Source organism: Notothenia coriiceps, unplaced genomic scaffold (genome assembly GCF_000735185.1).
Source record: "Notothenia coriiceps isolate Sejong01 unplaced genomic scaffold, NC01 NC01_scaffold00026382, whole genome shotgun sequence".
NCBI classification, from domain to species: domain Eukaryota; kingdom Metazoa; phylum Chordata; class Actinopteri; order Perciformes; family Nototheniidae; genus Notothenia; species Notothenia coriiceps.
In genome coordinates this window covers 57954-79009 of record NW_011359083.1, presented here as the reverse complement: position 1 = coordinate 79009, position 21056 = coordinate 57954, and the positions used below count along the sequence as shown (strand labels likewise).

Below are 21056 nucleotides of genomic sequence, written 5' to 3'. Positions count from 1 at the left end.
GTATATCCATACAGAGATGCAATATTAAAAGACAACAATACTTACAAGGAAGGGTTTAAAGGTCCCCTATTATACTCTTTGTCAATAATATATTATAGGACTCAGATATAAGCAAAACATGTCTCTGAAGTGTTTGGCTGAAACACCAAACCGATCATTGAAGCATCCCATAATCCCATCTGTTTCAGCCCTGTATCAAAAGTACTGATTCGGTGTCTGTAGCTTTAAATGCTAATGAGCTGCTGCTGGCCACACCCCTCTGTGAAGTGGTTGGTTGAAAAATACACAATGGTGCTCTAGGAGGAGAATCAAGTGATACCTTGGTTTATTAGTGGCTATTGGTTGCACAACGCAAACACATTATTGACATCACAAAGTTGCCAAATCTCATCAGCTAATTTTCAGACAGGTTTTTACACAGGTGGATCAGGAACAAAGAAAGGGAATCTTTTTCCTAAAACTTTCCGAATCTCTTGACAAAGAGAGGACACATATTTATTTATAAAAGACATGAAAAAGTGAATTTTTTTGTATTAGGTGACCTTAAAGTCTATTGGACAAACAACTCTATGTGCAAATATGCCTGGGCACTGTTGTATTTTCTTTCTAAAGGAAGACACTGGCCATGCAGTCAGTAATTTAAGATTTGAGAACCACAAAAATTAAAATATGACTTTAAAGGGACGTGCATTATCTCTATTTAAACGTCCCTGTACTACTGCTGTCACTTGAAGGACACGCTGATGCAGGGTGATATGGGTTACTTTCATGCACAGAGGAGAGTGTGATTAACTCAATAATTTAATGAATGTTCCCGCAAAGTTACATTAAAGAAGAAAAACATTCGACACACACGCATGCACGCGCACACACACACACACACACACACACACACACACACACACACACACACACACACACACACACACACACACACACACACACACACACACACACACACACACACACACACACACACACACACACACACACACACACCAAATACCAAACCCTCTGAAGCAACAAACATGAACTCAGTTCCATTTGATATGTATCTGCGGTAAGCTGCCCCCTGCCTTCACAGCAAGCTTGCAGCCAGGATGTAATGCAAACCCCCCCATGGGTGTTCAGAGCAAAGCCAGGGCAACAACAGTAGTGTTATCGGTGTCAGAGCCACTGGTTAGACTGTATCAGATAAAGACATGGGGAGGTGGGAAACTGGATTTACTTTGCAGCGAAATGGGGTTACAGCAGTTTACACAACAACAATCAGTGTACAGCAAGTCATCTAAAAAGACGGATGGAGATTGGTGTGCGCTGGATTTAACAGATAGATTAGCAAAGCATGACACTGTGCTCTGCCTGAACTCATAAAATGCTTAGTTTCAGTCAGGTGTTCATGTGTTTAGTTGGTTTTCACGGCTCTGCTGTAATCTGAAAGCTTACCTGGCAAACTGGAAATAAATGCAAATAAACCCAGAAGTGTGATGCAGAGGTGGAGCAGAGGATTATGCTGGGTTAGTAAGAACCCAGCAAGTCTTCATACCTGATGACGAAATATGTTCACGAAGCCCGGCATCTCTTTGAGTTTACTTGTATTTGGGTTAGGTCTGCACACAAATACCATTTTAGATCCTTGATCTTCTAGTTTCCCTGTGGTATTTCTGCTAATCAGTAAGAAGCATAAAAACCGGCCTCAAACTGCATACAAATTAAAATACATTTACTTTGTGAAACAAATCTCAAAAGTTATTTCACAATGAAAACATGCCTTTTTAATATTAAAACAAATTCCTCCTATATAATATATGTCTCATCGATATTAAGGGAATGTGTATGTAGGGGTTTTGATTAAATGAGTCGAATAACAAAATAAAGCCTGCGGGCGTCAGGTAAAACCTCTCGCACGAACAGAACCAAAGATCTGCCCTGAAGCATGGTCTTGTAGAAAAGGTGTTTTTAAAAATAATTACTCCAGCTAGGATTCACAACGTTCAAATCAAACCAAATCAGAAAAATGAAAGACAGCTAAGAAGTCTCAGAAGAGCAAAAAGAGTTTCTGGCTGACGATATTTGCAGAAATTAAGTTTGCATTAAGACAAGGAATCCCTTGGTGTTCAACAACCTGATTGGCCAAGAGGGAAACACATCAACCTCCTCTCAATTCTTAATCAGGAGCCAAAAAGTGATCTGAATCACCCTCCAACTCAGTGAAAATATGACGATTAGCTTAAATGAATAGCATAAAAGGGAAATAACAAAAAGTAGCAAACAGTGAGCGACTGCCACACCCCCCATGCATTTTCTTTGCTAATAAAATTCACAGTTAAAGTCTGACATTTTAGGAAATACACTTATTTGCTTTCTTGCCTTTGTGATCAAGATATCCATACTTTTACCTATGCCTTTCACAGACAGAGAACCTATATAAAATAGCGAGACGACATACCTCTTGCTAATACATGCCATTTCAAAAAAGGTGTTTTGGTTAGCGTGCATTATGTGATACTTCAATCCAAGTGTGACCACCCCAGTGTGCCACAATTAGCTCTGAGTCGAGGGCTGTTAGCGGGGGCATGCATGGGTGTTCTAATATGTGCTGGAATTATTTCTCTCCTTATGCAGGGACTTCCTGTTCAATGTGTCAAAATATTCCTTTAACGCTGGAACCAACACAGGCCTAAGTAACCTTGTTAAAATGAATCACTCACTAAATTAGTAATATATTGCACAGACAGCACACAGATGATGTATCATGCTTCCTTTACAGAAGTCGGTATGAATGGTCACACACACACACGTAGTTTCAGGGACACACTTTAATGCCTTGTGCATGTAGTGGCTCTACAGGGATAGGAACTCAGTCCCTGACATCATTTGCTGTCTTCTGAACTATGAATTGAGAGCTAGATCACACGGCATGGCATCCGTCCCGATGTTACTCTTTCAACTTTTACCCTCCAGACCATGACTCGCACTCCTTCCAGGCAATTAGCAGATGCACCATATTGGCTTGGCTTGTGGCCGCATAGAGTTACATTACAATTTGATCAGTGACAAGTTGCATTATCTTGGACTTCAAAACGCCGGGGAATCTTAGGAAGCATTCGGACTAATTTGAGTTACCCCGCTAGAGAAGACTTAACAGCGGTGTTCCTGGATAGAAGCTTGTAAAGCTAATTATCAGCCGGCTCTGATATCTCTCTGGATTTACAACAGAGAAGTGTATTAAATATGAAAATAAGATAAAACCAGTCATCCGTGTTGTTTGAGTTACCAGAAAGCAGTTGAGCAAGACTTAAAAAAGATGAGGAATTATACATGTTATACATACCAGTACGTGAGCCTTTTTAACCTTATGATGTGAAGAAAAATGCTAATGCTAAAAGAAAAATCCAAACAACTGGTGAATACATTTCAATATCTATACATTGTTACAGTTAATAGTTATGTAGTTATGTTCCCTAAGTTTAGAGCTAATTTTCATGGGAAAAAAAGGTTTAAAATTAATATCTGTCTCCGGTGACACAGCTCCTCATATCTGTTCAGAAACTGGACAAAAGTTAAAGAAGTACAAACAACAGACTGTCTGTGTCATGGTGAATACAGTCGCTGGTTTATTTCTGTCTGTAGGCCGTTGTTGTGAGTTTGGACGGAGCATATACAACATTAGCTTAGCCTGATCGATCCGATCTCCATTCAGAAAACACACATTTTAAAAGGTTTTATGTTTTTACTTCGGCATCATTTTTGAAACGTGTATTACAATTAAATCACGGTAAAATATGTTCATTTTGTTGTAGTTGTAGCTCCCTAGCGAGCGCGTCTTGTTTCAATGATGCTAGTAAACACAGCTGACAGCCATGGTGAAACTCGAGCATGTGTCAAGTTGAAAATTATTTCTTCATATCTCAGGACACTTTATACTATTTATTTAAATTAAAGTGAGACAGCTAATCAAGTCTTTTGATGTTGTATAAAGAGTCTACAATGATGAATGCAGTTCACAACATTGAACTGATCACTGCTGGGAGTCCTGAAGCAATTGTAGCAATGAAGCAATTAATATCCAAAAACTCATTTAATTAAACATGTTTCCATTATTGATGAGCTCAACTACCTGCTATTTGTTAGCAATACTCTCTGGAGTCAGGATGAAAATCTAAAAATCTAAAGTTTATTATCTCTTAGATGTTTTTGTAAAATTATGGAATATAACTTTTATCATTCTTACCCCCAGCACATTCCCTTAAGGCTTGCTTAAGGGTGTTTCCATTGTAGATCACTGTTTTGAAATACTGTAGCACTAACCCTTGATTCTGATTGGCTGGTATCATATTGTACATAGTAACCACTACAGACACCTCTGATATGGCTTCATTTGTAGAGTTATAGTTCCATTATTAAAGCTGCACTAATGCAATTTTTTCATTATTATCAAAGATCAAATGACTTCAAATGGATGCTTACATTCTGCAGGTATGCAGAATCGTTATAATTACTGTATTGATTACAATTAAGTACACATCCCGTGATCCTCTAATCTCGATCTGCCCAGGAAAATGTTAGTCATTATTATTTATCATGTATAAATATGCAGTTAGAACAATAATCAAATGCCAAACCCTACAGCATTCATAAGGAACTCACCAATTGCGTAATTTTTTTAGTATACCCTTACATTTGCTCCTACCCATACTTTGAATATGTATGGGCTACTTTTATACAAACATTTAAATATCACTTTAAACTTACCCTAAAAAGCATTAAAAAAGCAGGCCCAAAGAAACTCCACCCATGTCGCTACAGCGGGGCCAAGGCACTATCTGTGGAAATTAAGATAGTACATGATTTAAGAGAGAGCTAATTAAAAGCTATTTAATTTGCTCTGATATCTTCACTTGCTTTATTAATAAGGACATTTTACTTAAATGTATTGCAGATTCCTAGGTGTGCAATGGCGCTGTATAATCTTGTTCATGGTGATAACAGCACCTCGCGGGTATAAAGCAACATGGGCAATCATTTAATCTTCGTTAAGATAATTTCTTTGGTGTTAATAAGTGAACACTTTATGGGAGATCTACAGTAAAGTGGCATTGTTTAAGGAAGAAATGTTTCTTCTGAGTTAATGTTTTTCAAAATGTCATTTCTAAAAAAATAATGGAGCTCCACAAACTGCATTGGAGGCAGACAACTTTAAGATTTTATCGTAAAACCTTGGCAGATAAAGCCTAGACTCTCATGGCCAATGGAAACCAAAATCCTTTTTACATTAAAGGTCTGCAAAGGCTGCCTTTCTCACCAAGCTGCATGTTCTTCTGCCCTTTCATTTACCTCAATGTTATCTTTTTTACATGGGAAAGTCTATCAAATGTTCACTCCCTGTTTATTACTCAGCAAATACCAAACACACTGACATACCACAGATAAACCCCCACACACTTCAAGGTGTTCCCCATTTATAAAATGTGAATGTTTATTAAATGTCGACAAGAACATTAAAACACAGTATCAAGATTCAGCAAAACAATCTATAGTACTTCACCAAAACTAAAAGAAGAACAGAGTTAGTTCTGCGCTGGGACTGAGAGTGAAAAAGCATAGCAATAAAGAGGCAGGGAGTCGGGGGCTGGGAGCAGAATTTAGGAGCTTTGGAATGAGGGGGAATTGGCAGCAGAGGCTAAGGCAATTAAGGAGGTACACAGTAAGAAAGATAGGAGGTTTGGGGACCGGGGGGGGTCGATCAGGGGGGGTCGATGCACTGTAATGAGCGGGATAACTTGGAATGATTAGAGCCTCTGATTTCACTCTATTATCATCAACCTCCGTTGGAAACTTAGCAAGCCGCAGCAGAGAGGGTGACTACAAAGGCATTCACTCAACAGGAACGCAGAAGGGGGGCATGGCAAATTATACTTTTACATTTAAATAACAAGAGGGGGAAACTAGCATCAACATATACAGTGGGCACAACGCTGCGTTGAGGTGGATGGAGATTTAGGGAGTGGGTTCTCGGGGGGATTTTAAGGGTTTCGAGCGCAGTTCAACACAGTACCAGAAGGTGGTGTCCACTCTTATGGGTTCACAATCACAATAAGTAATAGTTCATTATAATTATGTAAATCTCTCTGTTATCAACACAAATAGCAAGGGGGGGGAGGCAAGTTGTACATAAGCATCACAATACTTCAAAAATGTCCACAAAGACGCACTCCCGCTCTGTCGTCTGGCTCATGCACATTGGGCATGTACAAACCGCAGCATGTGCATATATGTGTACACACAGAGACACTGTAGACACACACATGTGCACACACACACCCTCTGTCTAACACAGGGACACACACACACTCTCACATTCGTTCTCACACGCAGTCCAGCTCCTTCCCCTTGAGTGACTTCAATCATTTGCAATTTGCCATATCCTCTGACATTTTCAAACCTCACACTCTGTGCCATAATAACATCAGTAAGTATTTGTAGCATGAGTCTGTGCTTTTTAATGTTGAAGAGAAGAGGCTGATGTCCTCAGAGACGTAGATCTGTATGTAAAACAGCCGAGGTGCTGCAGAAACACACACAGCCGCGGGAGATCCTTCCAGAAACGGTGATGGCGGAACAACTCGCAGCAGATCCAGAGTCATAGGCATTCAGCGCAGCAGTGCTACACTTTAACTCACTGTCAGCTGGGGCAGCAACACATTTAAAACTGTCTCCCAGTGCCACGCAAATGCCAAGATGTCAGAAAGATCATTTGTTTCCAGCTGGCAGCGATGTGCCAAAATCCCTCTCTTATTGTGCCTCCATAATATTTATATTTGTGCTGCAGATTTGAACGGGCGTGTGCTTTAGGGATAATCAAATTCCTCCTCTTCACTCGTATCCGACCTTCAGAGCGGCACGGGACACTCCCACTTGTTGATCAGGTCGAGAAAAGTTCTGTAAATACTCTTTATTTATTTTTTTGAACTGGTGGATTTGTGAAGTCCATGTGCTTGAGTATTCTTTGTGTTGTAGCATAGTAAGAAAACAGCTTCACATGCTCTAAAAGTCAAACACACTGTACAATAGAATCTACAGATTTTTTTTAAAGCTTTTAGTACATCCAAATAAACTTGAAACAAAGACAAAGGTTGATTCACCGACTTGAAAAATAAAGATAGAGACGGGAAATCAGGATTGCACTATTTTCTGCCCACAGTTTGCCTTTGTGTTTTTTACTTCATGAAATGTTTTTTTTCCTTTTCTATTATTATTCTTTTTTTATTTGCGGATTTTGTTTTGGCCATAACACATTGTAGAATTCCTACTCAGAAGACGGCGGTTGAGAGCGTCAAATCTTATTTTACAGCAACTTTCTCAACCTTTTCTCATGACATGAGACAATGTGTCACACAAGTAAAACCTATAACAAGCAACTAAAAACAAAAAGAGGACAAATAAAAAGGTGGGAATGGGATGGGTTGTTGTCAAATACGAATATAAATGTCCTTAACAAGTCCGATACAATCTAATAAACTAGGGAAGGTCTGATACAGTTTTTGATTCATCTTAAATGTTGTCATCCCTCTTGAATTTAGTTTTTCCTTTCTATTACTTTACATACATTACGGGCGCTGTTATCCCACGCAAACTACCTTAATGAAGGGAGTGAAAGTGTGCCAGCCATGCGCCATGTTGAGTCTGTCGGTGCTAAACATGGTCAATGGAGACGCTCAACTGAACACATGACAGGAACTTGATAATGTTAGAGAACTCTGTCCGTGGCTCCCTGTCGTAGACTCGCACACACACACACTCTCTCTCTCTCTCACACACACACACACACACACACACACACACACACACACACACACACACACACACACACACACACACGTGCTGGGTTACCATCTGTGAGTGCTGCATCAGTTGGCCAGTACTCAGCTGGCAGGCAGATCAGACAAAGTGCCCAATATGCTCCCTAATGGCCCAAGTCAGATGAATGAGATCCTGCGTTGTCTCTTTCTTTTTGCACCTCCTCTCCTTCCACTTCCTCACTCGCCTCTGATTCGCACTGCCCCCCTTTCTTTCTCGACTGATTTAACTCTTGTCAAATTGTTTCCCCGTTCTCTCCATCTCTGTCTCTTTCTAATTATCTGAGATGCTGCACTCCTTTCCCCTAACCCTGCTGGGTCTCATTCACACGGATCAGGGATGTACATGTGACACAGTATACCACTGCGCTGTCTCTCCTCACCACTGGAGGATCTTGTATCTCCTTTTTCACTTTTTTGTGAAGGGTTTGTTTGTTTTATACTATATTTGGAGCGTTCACAGATTATACAGCTATGGGCAGTGAGACTGAACCACAATTGAAGTGCCATGTCAGCGCAGATGGGAGGTCAGAGCCACATGTCAGGAGCGAATTACTAGTGTGTGATCCTGCCGGCGATGCTTGGACCGCCATGTCAGACTGAGTAAAGCTAGCTCAGTGGACTGTGGATTTCAGAGCTCTGGTATGTTGCTTTTGTGAGCTGAGCGATCAGAAATATGAATGATGATGGTTATTTTTTAAGAAAGGGACCATGAGGAAGAATAATGGTAGCCTGCATGACACTAGTAGCTGAATGATGGGGGAGCAAAAAGGAAGCGAAACATAGGGAGGGAACTAAACTCACAGAGGTATGTTTTAGTGAATAAACTATATCAAGAAACTCCGCCTAGCTGTCAGAAATTGTGGTTGGTAATGTTTGTAACTTTTTCCTGCTGTCTGTCTTATTTTTTGTCTTGGTCACGGGTGGGTCTTATCTTCATCTCGGAGAACTTGAGGGAGTACTGCCAGCCGGTCCAAGTGGACCACTCGATGCCGTCGGCGTAAGAGGTGTGCTGGCCCCGCAGGTACTGCCCGTTCAGGTTGGAGGTGTGGCAGTTGCGGTACCACCAGGCCCCGTGGTAGAAGGAGGCGCAGTTGTTCTCCGAGTGGTCGTTATCCCGGTCTTTGGTGGTGAACTTCATCCCATTGTGCTTCAGCAGAGCGTCACCTAGTGGGGGAAAACGTTTCATTGTCAGAACATAGTGCATTTAAAAGAATAGGCTAAGGCTTATTTCAGTGTATAACAAGTCGCCTGGTTCAAATGTTATCCGTGGTTATTAAACATATAGATGGAGGTCAGATAGGGGGCTTTTGGAAATACTAGAAGGTTTTAAAATCTGCTTACACGCTTGATGACCAAAAGATAGAATTCAAAAGACAAAGCTTTAGGTATAACAGGAGCAAAGGTGGAAGTGAGAAGACACAGGACAGACAAAGTAAACACAGGACTTTTGCATACATTAATAGTTACCGTCACGTGTAAAATGTGTCATTTTGTTCGCATTAGGTTTCATTTTCACTTATCAGATGTTGTCAATTTAACCCAAACCACCACCCTTTGGGTCAGCAAAACGTATATGCGATGTGAAATCCAAAAACATTTAAAAAAAATAAAATAATACTTTATTCCGAGTGTGCTTGCTTTTCTCTTTGAAAGTCATCACATAACGGCATTGTAATACACGGTTCAGCTGCATTACATATTACATATCTGCCGTAGTTCTCTATTTATAGAGCCCTGATGAGAAGACTTCTAGACAAACAGGAGAACTGCCGCCAAAACTGAAAACGTGACGTGGATCATAAATATATCAGCAATTAAACAACATCTTACATTTCTTTTCACACAATACGTCTCCTCGCAGTATCAACACTAATTCGGCTGACTTTTATATTTGATCCAATTGGTAGATAGGCTGTATTTACACCATAACGGTGCACAGCTGATAGAAAGGGACACATGGTGGTTAAAGCACGTTATTGAATTTTATTATTTTATTATTGGATTTGGTTAATGGAAAGAAAACGTGTTAATTAAAGTGCACGCATATTATATTTATAAATATATACATAAGTGAGTTTACTGCTAAATGCTTTAGTTTAAAGTTGAGCATAATTCATGTAGCAGTAGTCGTCAGAGATCATAGGAACATAATCAGACAGCCTACAAGATTTATTTATAAATTCATTGTGTTTAGCAACCCTGTCACCGGCTTTTACAGCTTAACAACAAGCGCCACCCACTTGGAGTATTCCCGTTTCTCCTGATCAGTCACTGCCACATCCCAATTGTGCTGAAAATATCTGCTCACCTTACCAACATTGTTCACTGGCAGTGCTCTCCATCAATAGCCAATTTGCAAGCAATTGCTTTAAGAGTTTTACAAGTAAAGCGAAAGCAACATCACAAAGTTTTAGCAATTTAATGTTCAATCAGATTATAATGTTCAAAAAATTCAACATAACCAAACCCCCCCTCCCCCGTGCTGCACTCTCCGTCCTTTCCTTTATTTCTAAAGCAGGCTTCACACTGTGACCAGAAGTGGATGAAGGATGGAGCTGAGAGCAGAATGAAAGCGCGCTCACCAGCCATCAGGTGCGAGCTAACAGCTTGTGAGGGCATCAAACAGCCCTTAATTGCTCAGGATGTGGCCGCCCAGCTCCTTACCCTCTCACTCTCCCCCATACTCTGTTCTCCACTTGGCATTACCATGGTAACCAGTCACTGGAAAAATAATCTGGCAGGCGAGTCTGATATTCATGTTGTGTGCTGCTGCACGTTAGGAGAAAAAAGAGACGGGGGGGAGAAGAAGAAAAAAGGAGACGCTCAATGGCATTGACAGTGAGATGATATCCGGGGGATTTAGAAAAAGAAGAAGTGAGAAAAATACTGAAAACAGAAAGAGGCACTTAAAGGCTCATTTACGCCGTGCCGGTTGTCACCTTAGTGGTTGGGGGCCGGCAGCCTCCATTGATGCCCATTAAGATCCAGCTGCTTCGAGCCCAAATGAGCACCTGTCAGCTGATCGGAAAACAGCCGCGGCGAATAATAATAATAACAGTAACACTGCCTAAAGGGGGGCCGAGGTGAAAGCATCCAGAGAGAGTTTGAAGACCCTTCATTTGACCTAATTCAAATGTCCAACAGGCAGATGAGTTCAAGGTCAGCCCGTGCTGAGGATAAACGCATTACAGGACACCATGTCTGGGAAAGAGTGGTGCCACATTTTTCTATTTCCCAGTCTTCTGCCCTCTTCTTTCCCTTCAAACTTGATCCTCATTTCATTTTTTCTTCCTCTATCCCAGTTTTCCCCAACCTTTCCTTTCCACTTTTCCTCTTGTGCCATTTCTCATATCTGTCCCCATTCTCTCGTTGTGTTCCAGCACCAGGTTTTTAAATTGCTTCTTCATTTCCACGGCAGGTTTTTTGTTTACGCTGCAGGTCAAGCAGTGCAATTAGTTTGCGGTAATTTAATAAGGTGACAGGAAGCTGGCTTGGATCTGATGTTTGGGGGGCAGAGGTAAAGACACTCCCTTTCTCTGTGCAACTGTCTGCATGGTTTAACGAGTGGATTCACCTCACTGTAAAAACAAATGTACTATGTACGACAGTGACCTTATGTAACCTTAGTAGAGAAACAAGCAAGATACTTAGTGTGAAAAAAATCCGGTTTTCATTAAGCATATTCAGGCAGTAGCCTATACGCCATTGAAACACATGAGCACACACTTCAGTTTAAGAAATCAAATCTGAGCTGACAGAAAATGCTCCGTTATGGTTTAATACACACACTATTTTATGAACATCTTTTTTTTGTGCCCAGCCATGTGTTTATTTAATTTCTTTATTTTTTTCCCCCTATTTGTGTAACTGTTTTCCTTTTGTCCCTCCTACTCTTTCTACTTATATAGCATCCTTGGGTTTCATTAAGGTGCTATATCAATCCAAGTTATTATTTATAATAATACAAATTATTATTGTATAGGTTCACCTACTGAATTAAAACACTGAAAAGTGAAAAGTGAAAGCCCTAAAGAGTATTCAGGAAGTAGGCGTATAGATTCACACTTCAAAGTGTTAGCTTACAGAACAGTACATCTTACAGAGAAGAATCTGATCTTTTAACAACAAACCCAATATGCTCCTTTCAGTTTTTAAGTAACATTTTAATTCTACTATTCTCCAATATTTTTGAAATGTAACAGTAATCCGATTTGTTATGTACCTGTCAATAACCTTTGTTTTGTATCCTGATTATGTAATCTGGTTACATGTAATCCTAATCAATCAGATGCAGGAAGTGTAAGTATCTCACTGAGAATACATACCTGCATTGCCAGAATAGTCTCCCACAGTCAAAGGATAGCCGTCATCATCAGGGTCGACGGAGAAGAGGCCCACTCCAAAGGTTCCATACTGGGCGTAAGCGGTGCTATTTTCAAAGTCCTCCAAGTCGATCCGCAGCTCATAGTTGCCCTGGATGGACAGAGCATGGATCTGCTTCAGCCCTGCGAGCGAGACACAGACCAAAACAATCCATTACAAAGTACTACCTCTGTTCTCTGCAAACAATTTAAAGCTATTTCAGCAGCCTCTCAACGCCGTACATTTTCTGGAAATAAGATGTAACATGGCTTTTGGCCCATTTAGAGGCTCCCCGTGCATGTGTAGGGTTTCTTTCCAAAAACAAGATCCTCTTTTTTTTTACAAAGTGCACACTGCTCTCAGAACTGTTTGCCAAGAGGATGGAAAGACCCGTTTAATCTGCTGAAACAGTTTTTACAATGACAGTTTGCGGTCTTTTTTAAGCAACACATTTTTATAAGAACATCTGCACAAACATTGTGAAATAATTGTATGTATCAGCAATGTTTAGCACATTTCAAATATGTATTTATATCTGTATTTCATCAGTGAAAACCTCATTCTTAACCTCAGTTTCAGCAGGCGTGGGTTAGATCTCAACCATTCCGCATTCTTAATGTTAGAGATTAGGAATTTGTCTGTAATTGCTTTAAGACAAGGTTAAGTTTCCTGGATAAAGGACATATTGTAACATTTCACCTGGCCATGTACTATAGGTAATGTGTTGTTTGGTCCAAAAATACCTTTTTTGGAGTAAACTTTTCCATGAATGTGAAATTGAATTTGAGCAACCTAATTCAATTAAAACATTTTAATATAAAAGATGGAAATCTACCGGCAGGGTCAACAACATCAGTGGCCTCCTGGTTATAAAACATGCAAAGTAGTCAATTGCAATCGGCGCTCACATTAATCATGTGTTTGAAATGGACTGCAGCTTCATTCAACAACACCGATTAAATATGATTATTTCAGATCTCAAAGCTGATCTCATTTTTTTATTTTTGTGCCCTTCAGCTCTGCTCTGACCAGAAAAAAAAACGACTTTAGTCTAACATAATATATATTTTAAATCAGTGATATAAAAGCTCAATAGACTAACATGATGCACTGCTGGAGGAGACATTAACACCCAGCGTGAAGAGGAAAATGTGGTTAGAGTCATAGTTAGTGCAGCAGTTAAGCATAAATAGGTTGTTTTGTTTCATTGTGCTCAGGAGTTTCCTTCGTTTTTTAAAGAAACAATATTTTTTTCTCTCCGTCAGTTCAATTCGTATCTTGATTAGTTTGATAGTTTGTTTGTCAGAAGGATTCTTGCAAATCAATAAGCCTGATTAACATGAAACTTACTGTCATATTATAATATGGGCAGAGGAAGAACACATTACATTTCAAATCTACACGGTGCAGATTCACTCATTATTTTTCACAGCCTTGGAGAAGCACTAAGCTCTTCAAATGCCTAAGGTAACTTTTGATTCCACACATATGATAAAGCATCAGCTATAAGCACATTAATACGGGACACTCTAGAATCTGATGTTGTTTGCATAAAAGTATGATTTTATAAATCCTCGATTGTGTGCATGAAGTCATTAGTTATGATAAAGTCTTCTGAATTCTTGTGAACTTGTTCACATCCACATGTCTCAGCTATTTCCAATTCCAGCTTGCCACCTCTTCATCAGATGCCCCGAACCACTCTTTTAATTGTTGCTCAAACCTTTGGAGAGAAATGTGTAAGACAGAAAGTGCCAGAAGGAAAAAGGATTCCCATCCCTTCTTCCTTGCCCCCTCCTGCCCCCCCCCCCCGCTGTGTTGGAGTGATGGTGTGTCCCTGGGCGTGTTTTCCTCTCCTGAGTTGATCAAAGGCACCAGATGAGTGGTGTGTCAGGCGGAGAGGAGCAGGAGGAACTAAACCTGGGTCCTCCAACACAAAATTGAAGGCAGGAAGACAAACAAAAGTGAACTCAGCCTCAAGACTGAGTTAAACAGCCTTCCTCCATGCCTATAAACGCACTCTATGCAGTGTTTCTTTGGGAGACAAAAAGAAAATAAATAACATTTGAAAGCCACCCTGATAACAGGGCTTCAAAGACTTGGAATTACAGCATGTAGAGGAGGCTGTAGGCTGGTTAAGGTTTGTTTTTCTGTCTCTGCTGTAACGTGAATCACCATGAAAGCAGCTGCACCACAGGAAGCAAGGTGTCTTTATGAACCTAAACACTGTCATATTACCTCCTGCTGCAATCATCACCTTCACAAATGAAACTCATTCTCCTCTTTAATGCCTTCAAACCTCAAACTGACTTTGCCTAATTTGAATTCCGTCGTTGAAATGGCACTCTGCGAGCGGCTCGCCTAAAGTAGAGAGCTAATTTGATGACAAACACAGCTGAAAGAACCCATTATTATTCAGAGAGGGGAGCTTGCAGGCTGGGCCCGGGCACTTAGTGAGGATTGAATCTAGCCCAATGGGAGGTTGATCCTGCTCTTTTCATTTTCACAGCGGATCAGTAAAATTGGAGGTGGAAAATCAATGATTAATACATTCATGGGTAGGTAACTTCACGCAAACTAACCCGTTTTTCCGTTAATTCCTAAAATATATACTCATGGATGGATCACATGCAACACATTTTGATGCATTCAAAGGAACAAAAATGGCTAATTTGCAGAAAGTTTTCTTGTCACAGTCCTTTGAGAAAAAGTATCAATCCACACAAACACCTAAGGGAAAAGTCATTTCACAAACTTCAAAAGACTTGGGATGTTTTCTCTTTCGGGAAAAAAAGGAAATAAAAATAAAGTACCAGATGCAACACAACTCTATTTAAAGACTTCCAAGTGTATTTACATAACTTTAATTCAGTCTCTAATTAAAGCCCCAGAGAATCTCCGAGAGACTCAGAATCTGAATAATTACAGGGAAAGACTAACGCAACAACAACAGAGACTTCTTTGGTTAAAATCTAAATGCTCAGGTGTAACTCGCTGTTAATTAAATCCATTGTTAGGTTATTTAAAATGGGCTCTGATACAAGGGAGGATTCAGAGGTGTTTTGCTTCAGTATTAACATGCTGATTGTTCCGTTGGGAAAAATACTTCTCTCTTCTCACTGATTTGTCGTTTACGGGAAGCTTAGCGGAGAGTCCAAAAACTTCTGCCCTCCCACACGCTTTAGATGTGCAATTAGGGGTTTCTTTCTTTATTCCTTGCTTTTAAATCCAGGCCATATTGAGGCACATTGTTTTTAATTGCTGTTTGTATCGATTGGACATTTATAAAAATAAAGTGTTAATGTTGTTATAATATTAATATTATTTTCAATTATTAATATTTGATTAATATTTTTCAGAAGAAGGTCTTTCTTTTGAAGTATGACAAATCACTCGAGGATAATTTTCCCTGAAGTGTGTGGTGGTTTGATACTTTTTCTCAAAGCACTAGGACAAAAATAATATGTCCTCGAATGAGCCATTTTGGTTCATCTGAAAGTGTAAAAGGCAGCGCATCTTGAATATATTTGTGTGTGTCTATAAAGCCATGCTAGTTGCTGTATCTGGGCACAGTGACATTTAAACTCTACATTTAGCATACTAACGTAGCCAAAACAAACGTACTATTGTTGTCATCTTAGTTTAGCATTTTAGCATGCTAACATTTGCTAATAAGTACAGAAGGGGCTGTTTTCATAAGCTTTGCAGGTATTTGATCATTAAACTAAATATTGGATTCATTACAGATGTTATCTAATGATAATAATAATAATAATCCTTATATTTATTATAGCGCTTTATCAATGACTCAAAGCGCTTTACAAATACACATTACATATACAGATCATACATACATGTAATGGTCATCTACTGTGGACAATACCCACAGGAGCAAGTTCAGGTGAAGTGTCTTGCCCAAGGACACAACAGCTTTACAGACGCAGCGGCGGCAGGTTTCACCCCCCTTGATCAATGCACTGCGCCACACGCCCATCTTCACACCCTCAAAGTCATCGAGGCGCTTTACAAGTCACATTGATATTATACATGGTACTGTGGACAATACCCACAGGAGCAAACTCGGGTGAAGTGTCTTGCCCAAGGACACAACGGCCTGACGCAGTGGGGTGGGAGCGGGTTTCGAACTGGAGTTCCCCAGAACCCCCTTGATCTGATGATCAAACGCACAGACCACTGCGCCACCCCGTCCAATGATTAATCTAGACTTAAGAGTCCCATTTTCAGGTTTCATAATTGAAATATTTAATACCACCCCTTAATGTCAATATGTAATGGGATTAACAAAGGAGTCCAATGGGGGCGTTTCAGGCAGGGGGCGAGTGAGTGGGGGAAAAACTCCCTCTGGAGGGAACACAGGGATTTTATTCTTTGCAGATCCTTTACATGCACAACAAACCTATATAACTACAGGAAAGGGGAAATAAGTGAAATAGGGCCTGTTTAAAAGTAAGGACCCAGTTTATGTTGCCCATGCTATCCAACACTGAAAATAACAAAACGTTATTGGGAAGCTTTGAACTTCTTTCTACACATTAATCTCCACATTACACAAGCAACAGGAATACTTATCTGATGTAATGTAAGAAGGAGATGAATAACGCTGGCACAATCAGCATCTCATTTTCAACAATCAATGTGTTTACTCATAGAAAATCTCATTTAGCGTGTGACTGATTAACAAACACGTCGATGGGGCAAAAATCTTTAAGAATGATTTGGCATTAAATCACCCATGACATCACAGTCTCCTTTACAATGTCTGCTACCGTGACAACAGCTGAGGCCTAAGAGGATACAAAAACGCAGCACCATTCACATCATTTTAACCATTTTCTTAATCATGGCCATTAATATGATTATTAGCACTTCAGGTCGTAAAAACACTAGATTATTCTCCCTATAGGTGAAAAGCAGGGCTCTCTTATAATGTTATACACAACTAATATTGATTTTCTTTGGTAATACATCTATGAAAGATGACAATACAAATGATATATATCTGCAATTACCTCATTAAACTAGGCCGTGGTAATCCATAACTCATTTTCACAGCTCTGAGGTTTATGGGAAAGAGGACACATTTAGCTTGTTTGGAACGAGAATACAGTAATTTATCATATTTTTTTCATCTTGTATTCATTCAGTGAAGACGAGTTGTGTTTCATGGCTAGAAAGAAAGAAAGCTCAATCCCCTCTGACATTAATTAAACTATTACCCAGAAAGAATCCTGCGATTTAACGTGATTCTACAGTTAATGAGACCGACATCAATGACTGGATTAAATATGTAGAAGACCTCTGTCAGATGTCTCTTTGATTCTGCTAAAAGGCCCAAATATTAATGATTTATTTGCTTTTATTTGAAAAGTATAAAGAGGAATGTATTGGATGCTTTTAGGGGACGGGTTAGAGTCTCAGCGCAGTGCAGCACTAAGGGGCATAAAAGAAAAGAATACACAAAATAGATCTCTAAACCCAACAGTGGAAAGATTACACTTCTCTCTGCCGCTTGTGACATTTTTCAAATTTAATTATTCATCATGCTTTTCTCCCTGTGCTGCTGGGGGGGAGCTCCTGAGACTGTTTCAGCTGGAAAGGAGAAAAGGAGCAGCGCTCTTCCGTCTCCTTCCCCGCGCTTCCTCCCACCATATCTCAAGCCCTCCCTCGTTTTGTCGTACTTTTGCTCTTCTTACTTTCCTCCCTCTTGCTTAATCTTCCAGTCAAACGTTTTTTCTCTGCACTCAGTGGATGGGGAGGAGTTGGGAGGGGGGACGGGCTATTTCCATAGCCACAAGGACAGTTGCTTTGCCCTTTGGCACCAAGGTCTGCGAACACGCATCTGCTGAAAGGATGCTGTCCTCGGAAGAGAAAAGGCTTGCTTCGGCCGTCTTTTCATGACTTCTCTTGTCGTGAAAAGAGAGGAGCGCGGGGAGAAAAACAGAGACAGGTGTGTGCTGAACTCTTGCTGCTCCCCCGGAGCCAACAGTGACATTTGGTGCGACAGAAAGGGAAAACATTTCGACATTTACTGTCATAGCTCTGCCATGTCGACGCCTGTTTGCAAATTCCCCCCAAAGACAGTTCCTTTTGGTACAAACTGCATGTTGTTCATCATCAAGTGTTTCCTAAGCTCTGGTAGGCTTTTTAATGTTGGCTTTAGGAAGGGATATACTAGTTTGAATATGCTTTTAAGCTACATGATTCTCTCCACACACACACACACACACACACACACACACACACACACACACACACACACACACACACACACACACACACACACACACACACACACACACACACACACACACCTTGTAAAGTGCACATCAGTTAACTCTTCCCACTCACTTCTCACTTCTGAATGGTTGTAGTTCCCACTGGCTGCAGATCAAACGAGATATGGCCCATTATGGGCGCTAACATGGTCCAAATTCCTTCATGCATGTTGACTAATATAAAAAGAGTGAGTGGGCTGCACATTTTCACTTACTTGGTTTTACTCATGCACATGCGAACGCCCCACATTTGACTATTAGAACAAGTGCATAGAGTAGCCTATGAAAAACTGGTAGTAAAAAGGGAACTTGGGAGTAATGATCTTGGGAATGTTTGTTCACTTTGCCCACAGCGCCCTCATTACTGCTCTGGGGAGTCAATTGCTTCATCTTTGAAGATAGGTACATTTAGCGATATATTATTAATACATATTGTTTCATTTGGATCCTTACGGGTTACTGAACAGACCAAAACTCACTCTGACGCATTAATCTAACCTGCAGCCTTTTCACTGAATTAAATCCAGCAGCCTCAATGGAGGTTTTCTCACAGTCCCTCACATGAGGGTGGGGGCTTGTCTTTTATTTTGCGACCCCCAGAACACGGATATGTTAATACTATAATCATGAGAGAAGTAAGACATTTCTATATCACATTCTGAGCTCAGGCTTCAGTTCATTATTATTTTTATGGTCAGGGGTCGCATTTTAAGTGGGCCGTGTTTGCACATAAAGCGATACAGAATCACAGAGGCAGACAGCGATTGAAAGTAAAGCTGTTATTGTGGAAGCTTTTAAATGACAGAAAGAAAGTTATTATGGTGGTGTTCTGATGCGAGGCATAATTGAATGTTATTCCACCAATAAAAAAATGCTGTATTGTGATTCAAAAATTCTCTCTTTTTCTATCAGGGACAGCTCATGAAATTCTTTCTAAATTGCAGGACGTATTTTGATGTTTTCTTATTGGCAACAAAATACAATATGTTAGCAGCCTCATTACATCAAATGAGGACGGTTAAAATCAGCAGGGGATAAGTAGATGTGATCAATATCAGTTTCTTCAGTTACCTCACTGATAGTAATGAGGTGTCTGAGGCTGCTCCTCATCTAAAATTTAACTCAGCTCAACCTTTCCCTGTCGCAAGAATCACCCCTTCAGCTGACACATCCTTCTCTGTTGCATCACGTCTCTGAGTTCTCATTTGAAATGAATGAGGGCCGACCACTTTGTCTCTTGTTGCTTTTTGTCATAGCTCAGAGGAGGTGACATGTTTGCTCAAGCTACTAGCAATGTAGCTTAAACAATTTAATTTCATGTTTTTACTGCATGGTTCAACGACTGCTTGTGAGCTTGATTTCAAGCTCCTCTCAAAAAGAAACCTTCTTCATCTTCCCTCATGTTTTTCTCTGCCATGACTATTATTAATGAGCGGGTACATCATTCTAATAGAAGGGGACAGGCAGAGGTGGTTGAAACGTACACGATGCAAAGCTAATTGGCAGGTCATGATGTATAATCGCGATGAGTCTTGATTAAAATGAATGAATTTGCCCCTCCTGATAACATGTTACCAGTTTAACCAAGCAAACATGCTGATCAATTAAACATCAAGAACACACACGTACACTTATCCCACTGACTACATTTCCCCTTCTCATCGTCTCCATGTGGGATTTCCTTGTGTATCGAGGTCCAGTTTTTACATATTAAGCACATAACATTGCCTTTACTTTGAGAATAATTCATGCAGAATTAGGAAGTCATAATTTCTGCAAGGACTATGCAGGTGAGATTGAGTGTGGAAGGTTTTAATATGTAGTTTTGGTTCACATTTTGACACATTTTTGGTGTGAATATTGCATTGTACAACAATAGTAATGAATACAAATCAGTATCAAAGCTTGCATGTTATTTGTTGTAGTTGTCTTTTGGTATACAAAGTGGCTGATTTGAAAGGCAATCACTGAAAAAAAGCACAGCACTTGTTTTGAAATTGTGTTTCCTTAAATAGTTTTGTATTAGCTAGGATTTCCCAGAGTTCTCCGCTGTTGAATCTCTTGTTGTTTTTGAGATCATTTGAATAACAGTGCATGTGGGTAAATGGGATCAGAAATCATTAAAATTGCTACTGAAGTACATTACACATCCAGCCTTCCAGCTTGTTTATCCCACTTGAACTGGATTGATTTATTGGTGATCGGAAGGGCAGCGAAGACACAGGTGACAAAACAAATGAACATCTCCGAGGTCATGCAGATTTCAATGTCAGCTAACGTCACGTTAGATCAATCTATGTGAGCTCAGGTTGATGTCAGTATCAGATTTCAAGTTTGCTTTCAACCTCTCGCCTTTTTGAAACTAAATGCCTCAAAATGCTATCCACAGGGCAAAATAAAGGAAGGGATTTAACTCAAGTGGCAGGATTTCTGTCATAAAACGGTGAGAGAGAAGAATGAGAGCCAACAAACCTTCACGTTTGATATCATCAGAAATTAACCTTCGGGGTGGAAAGACTGAGCCAAGTGAAGGGAG

General features: G+C 40.1%; 1 protein-coding gene across 1 annotated transcript in view; it reads right to left on the bottom strand.

The window, feature by feature from the left end:
• Positions 1–5457: 5457 nt before the first annotated feature.
• Positions 5458–21056, bottom strand: part of LOC104956807 (fibrinogen C domain-containing protein 1-like) — a gene marked incomplete at its 5' end in the record, with an annotated part of 66222 nt that continues 50623 nt past the window's right edge. Inside the window, 2 exons of the mRNA XM_010784349.1 lie at positions 5458–9026; positions 12188–12367. Coding sequence (XP_010782651.1) covers positions 8761–9026; positions 12188–12367 — 446 coding nt within the window. The remainder of the gene's footprint in view (positions 9027–12187; positions 12368–21056) is intronic.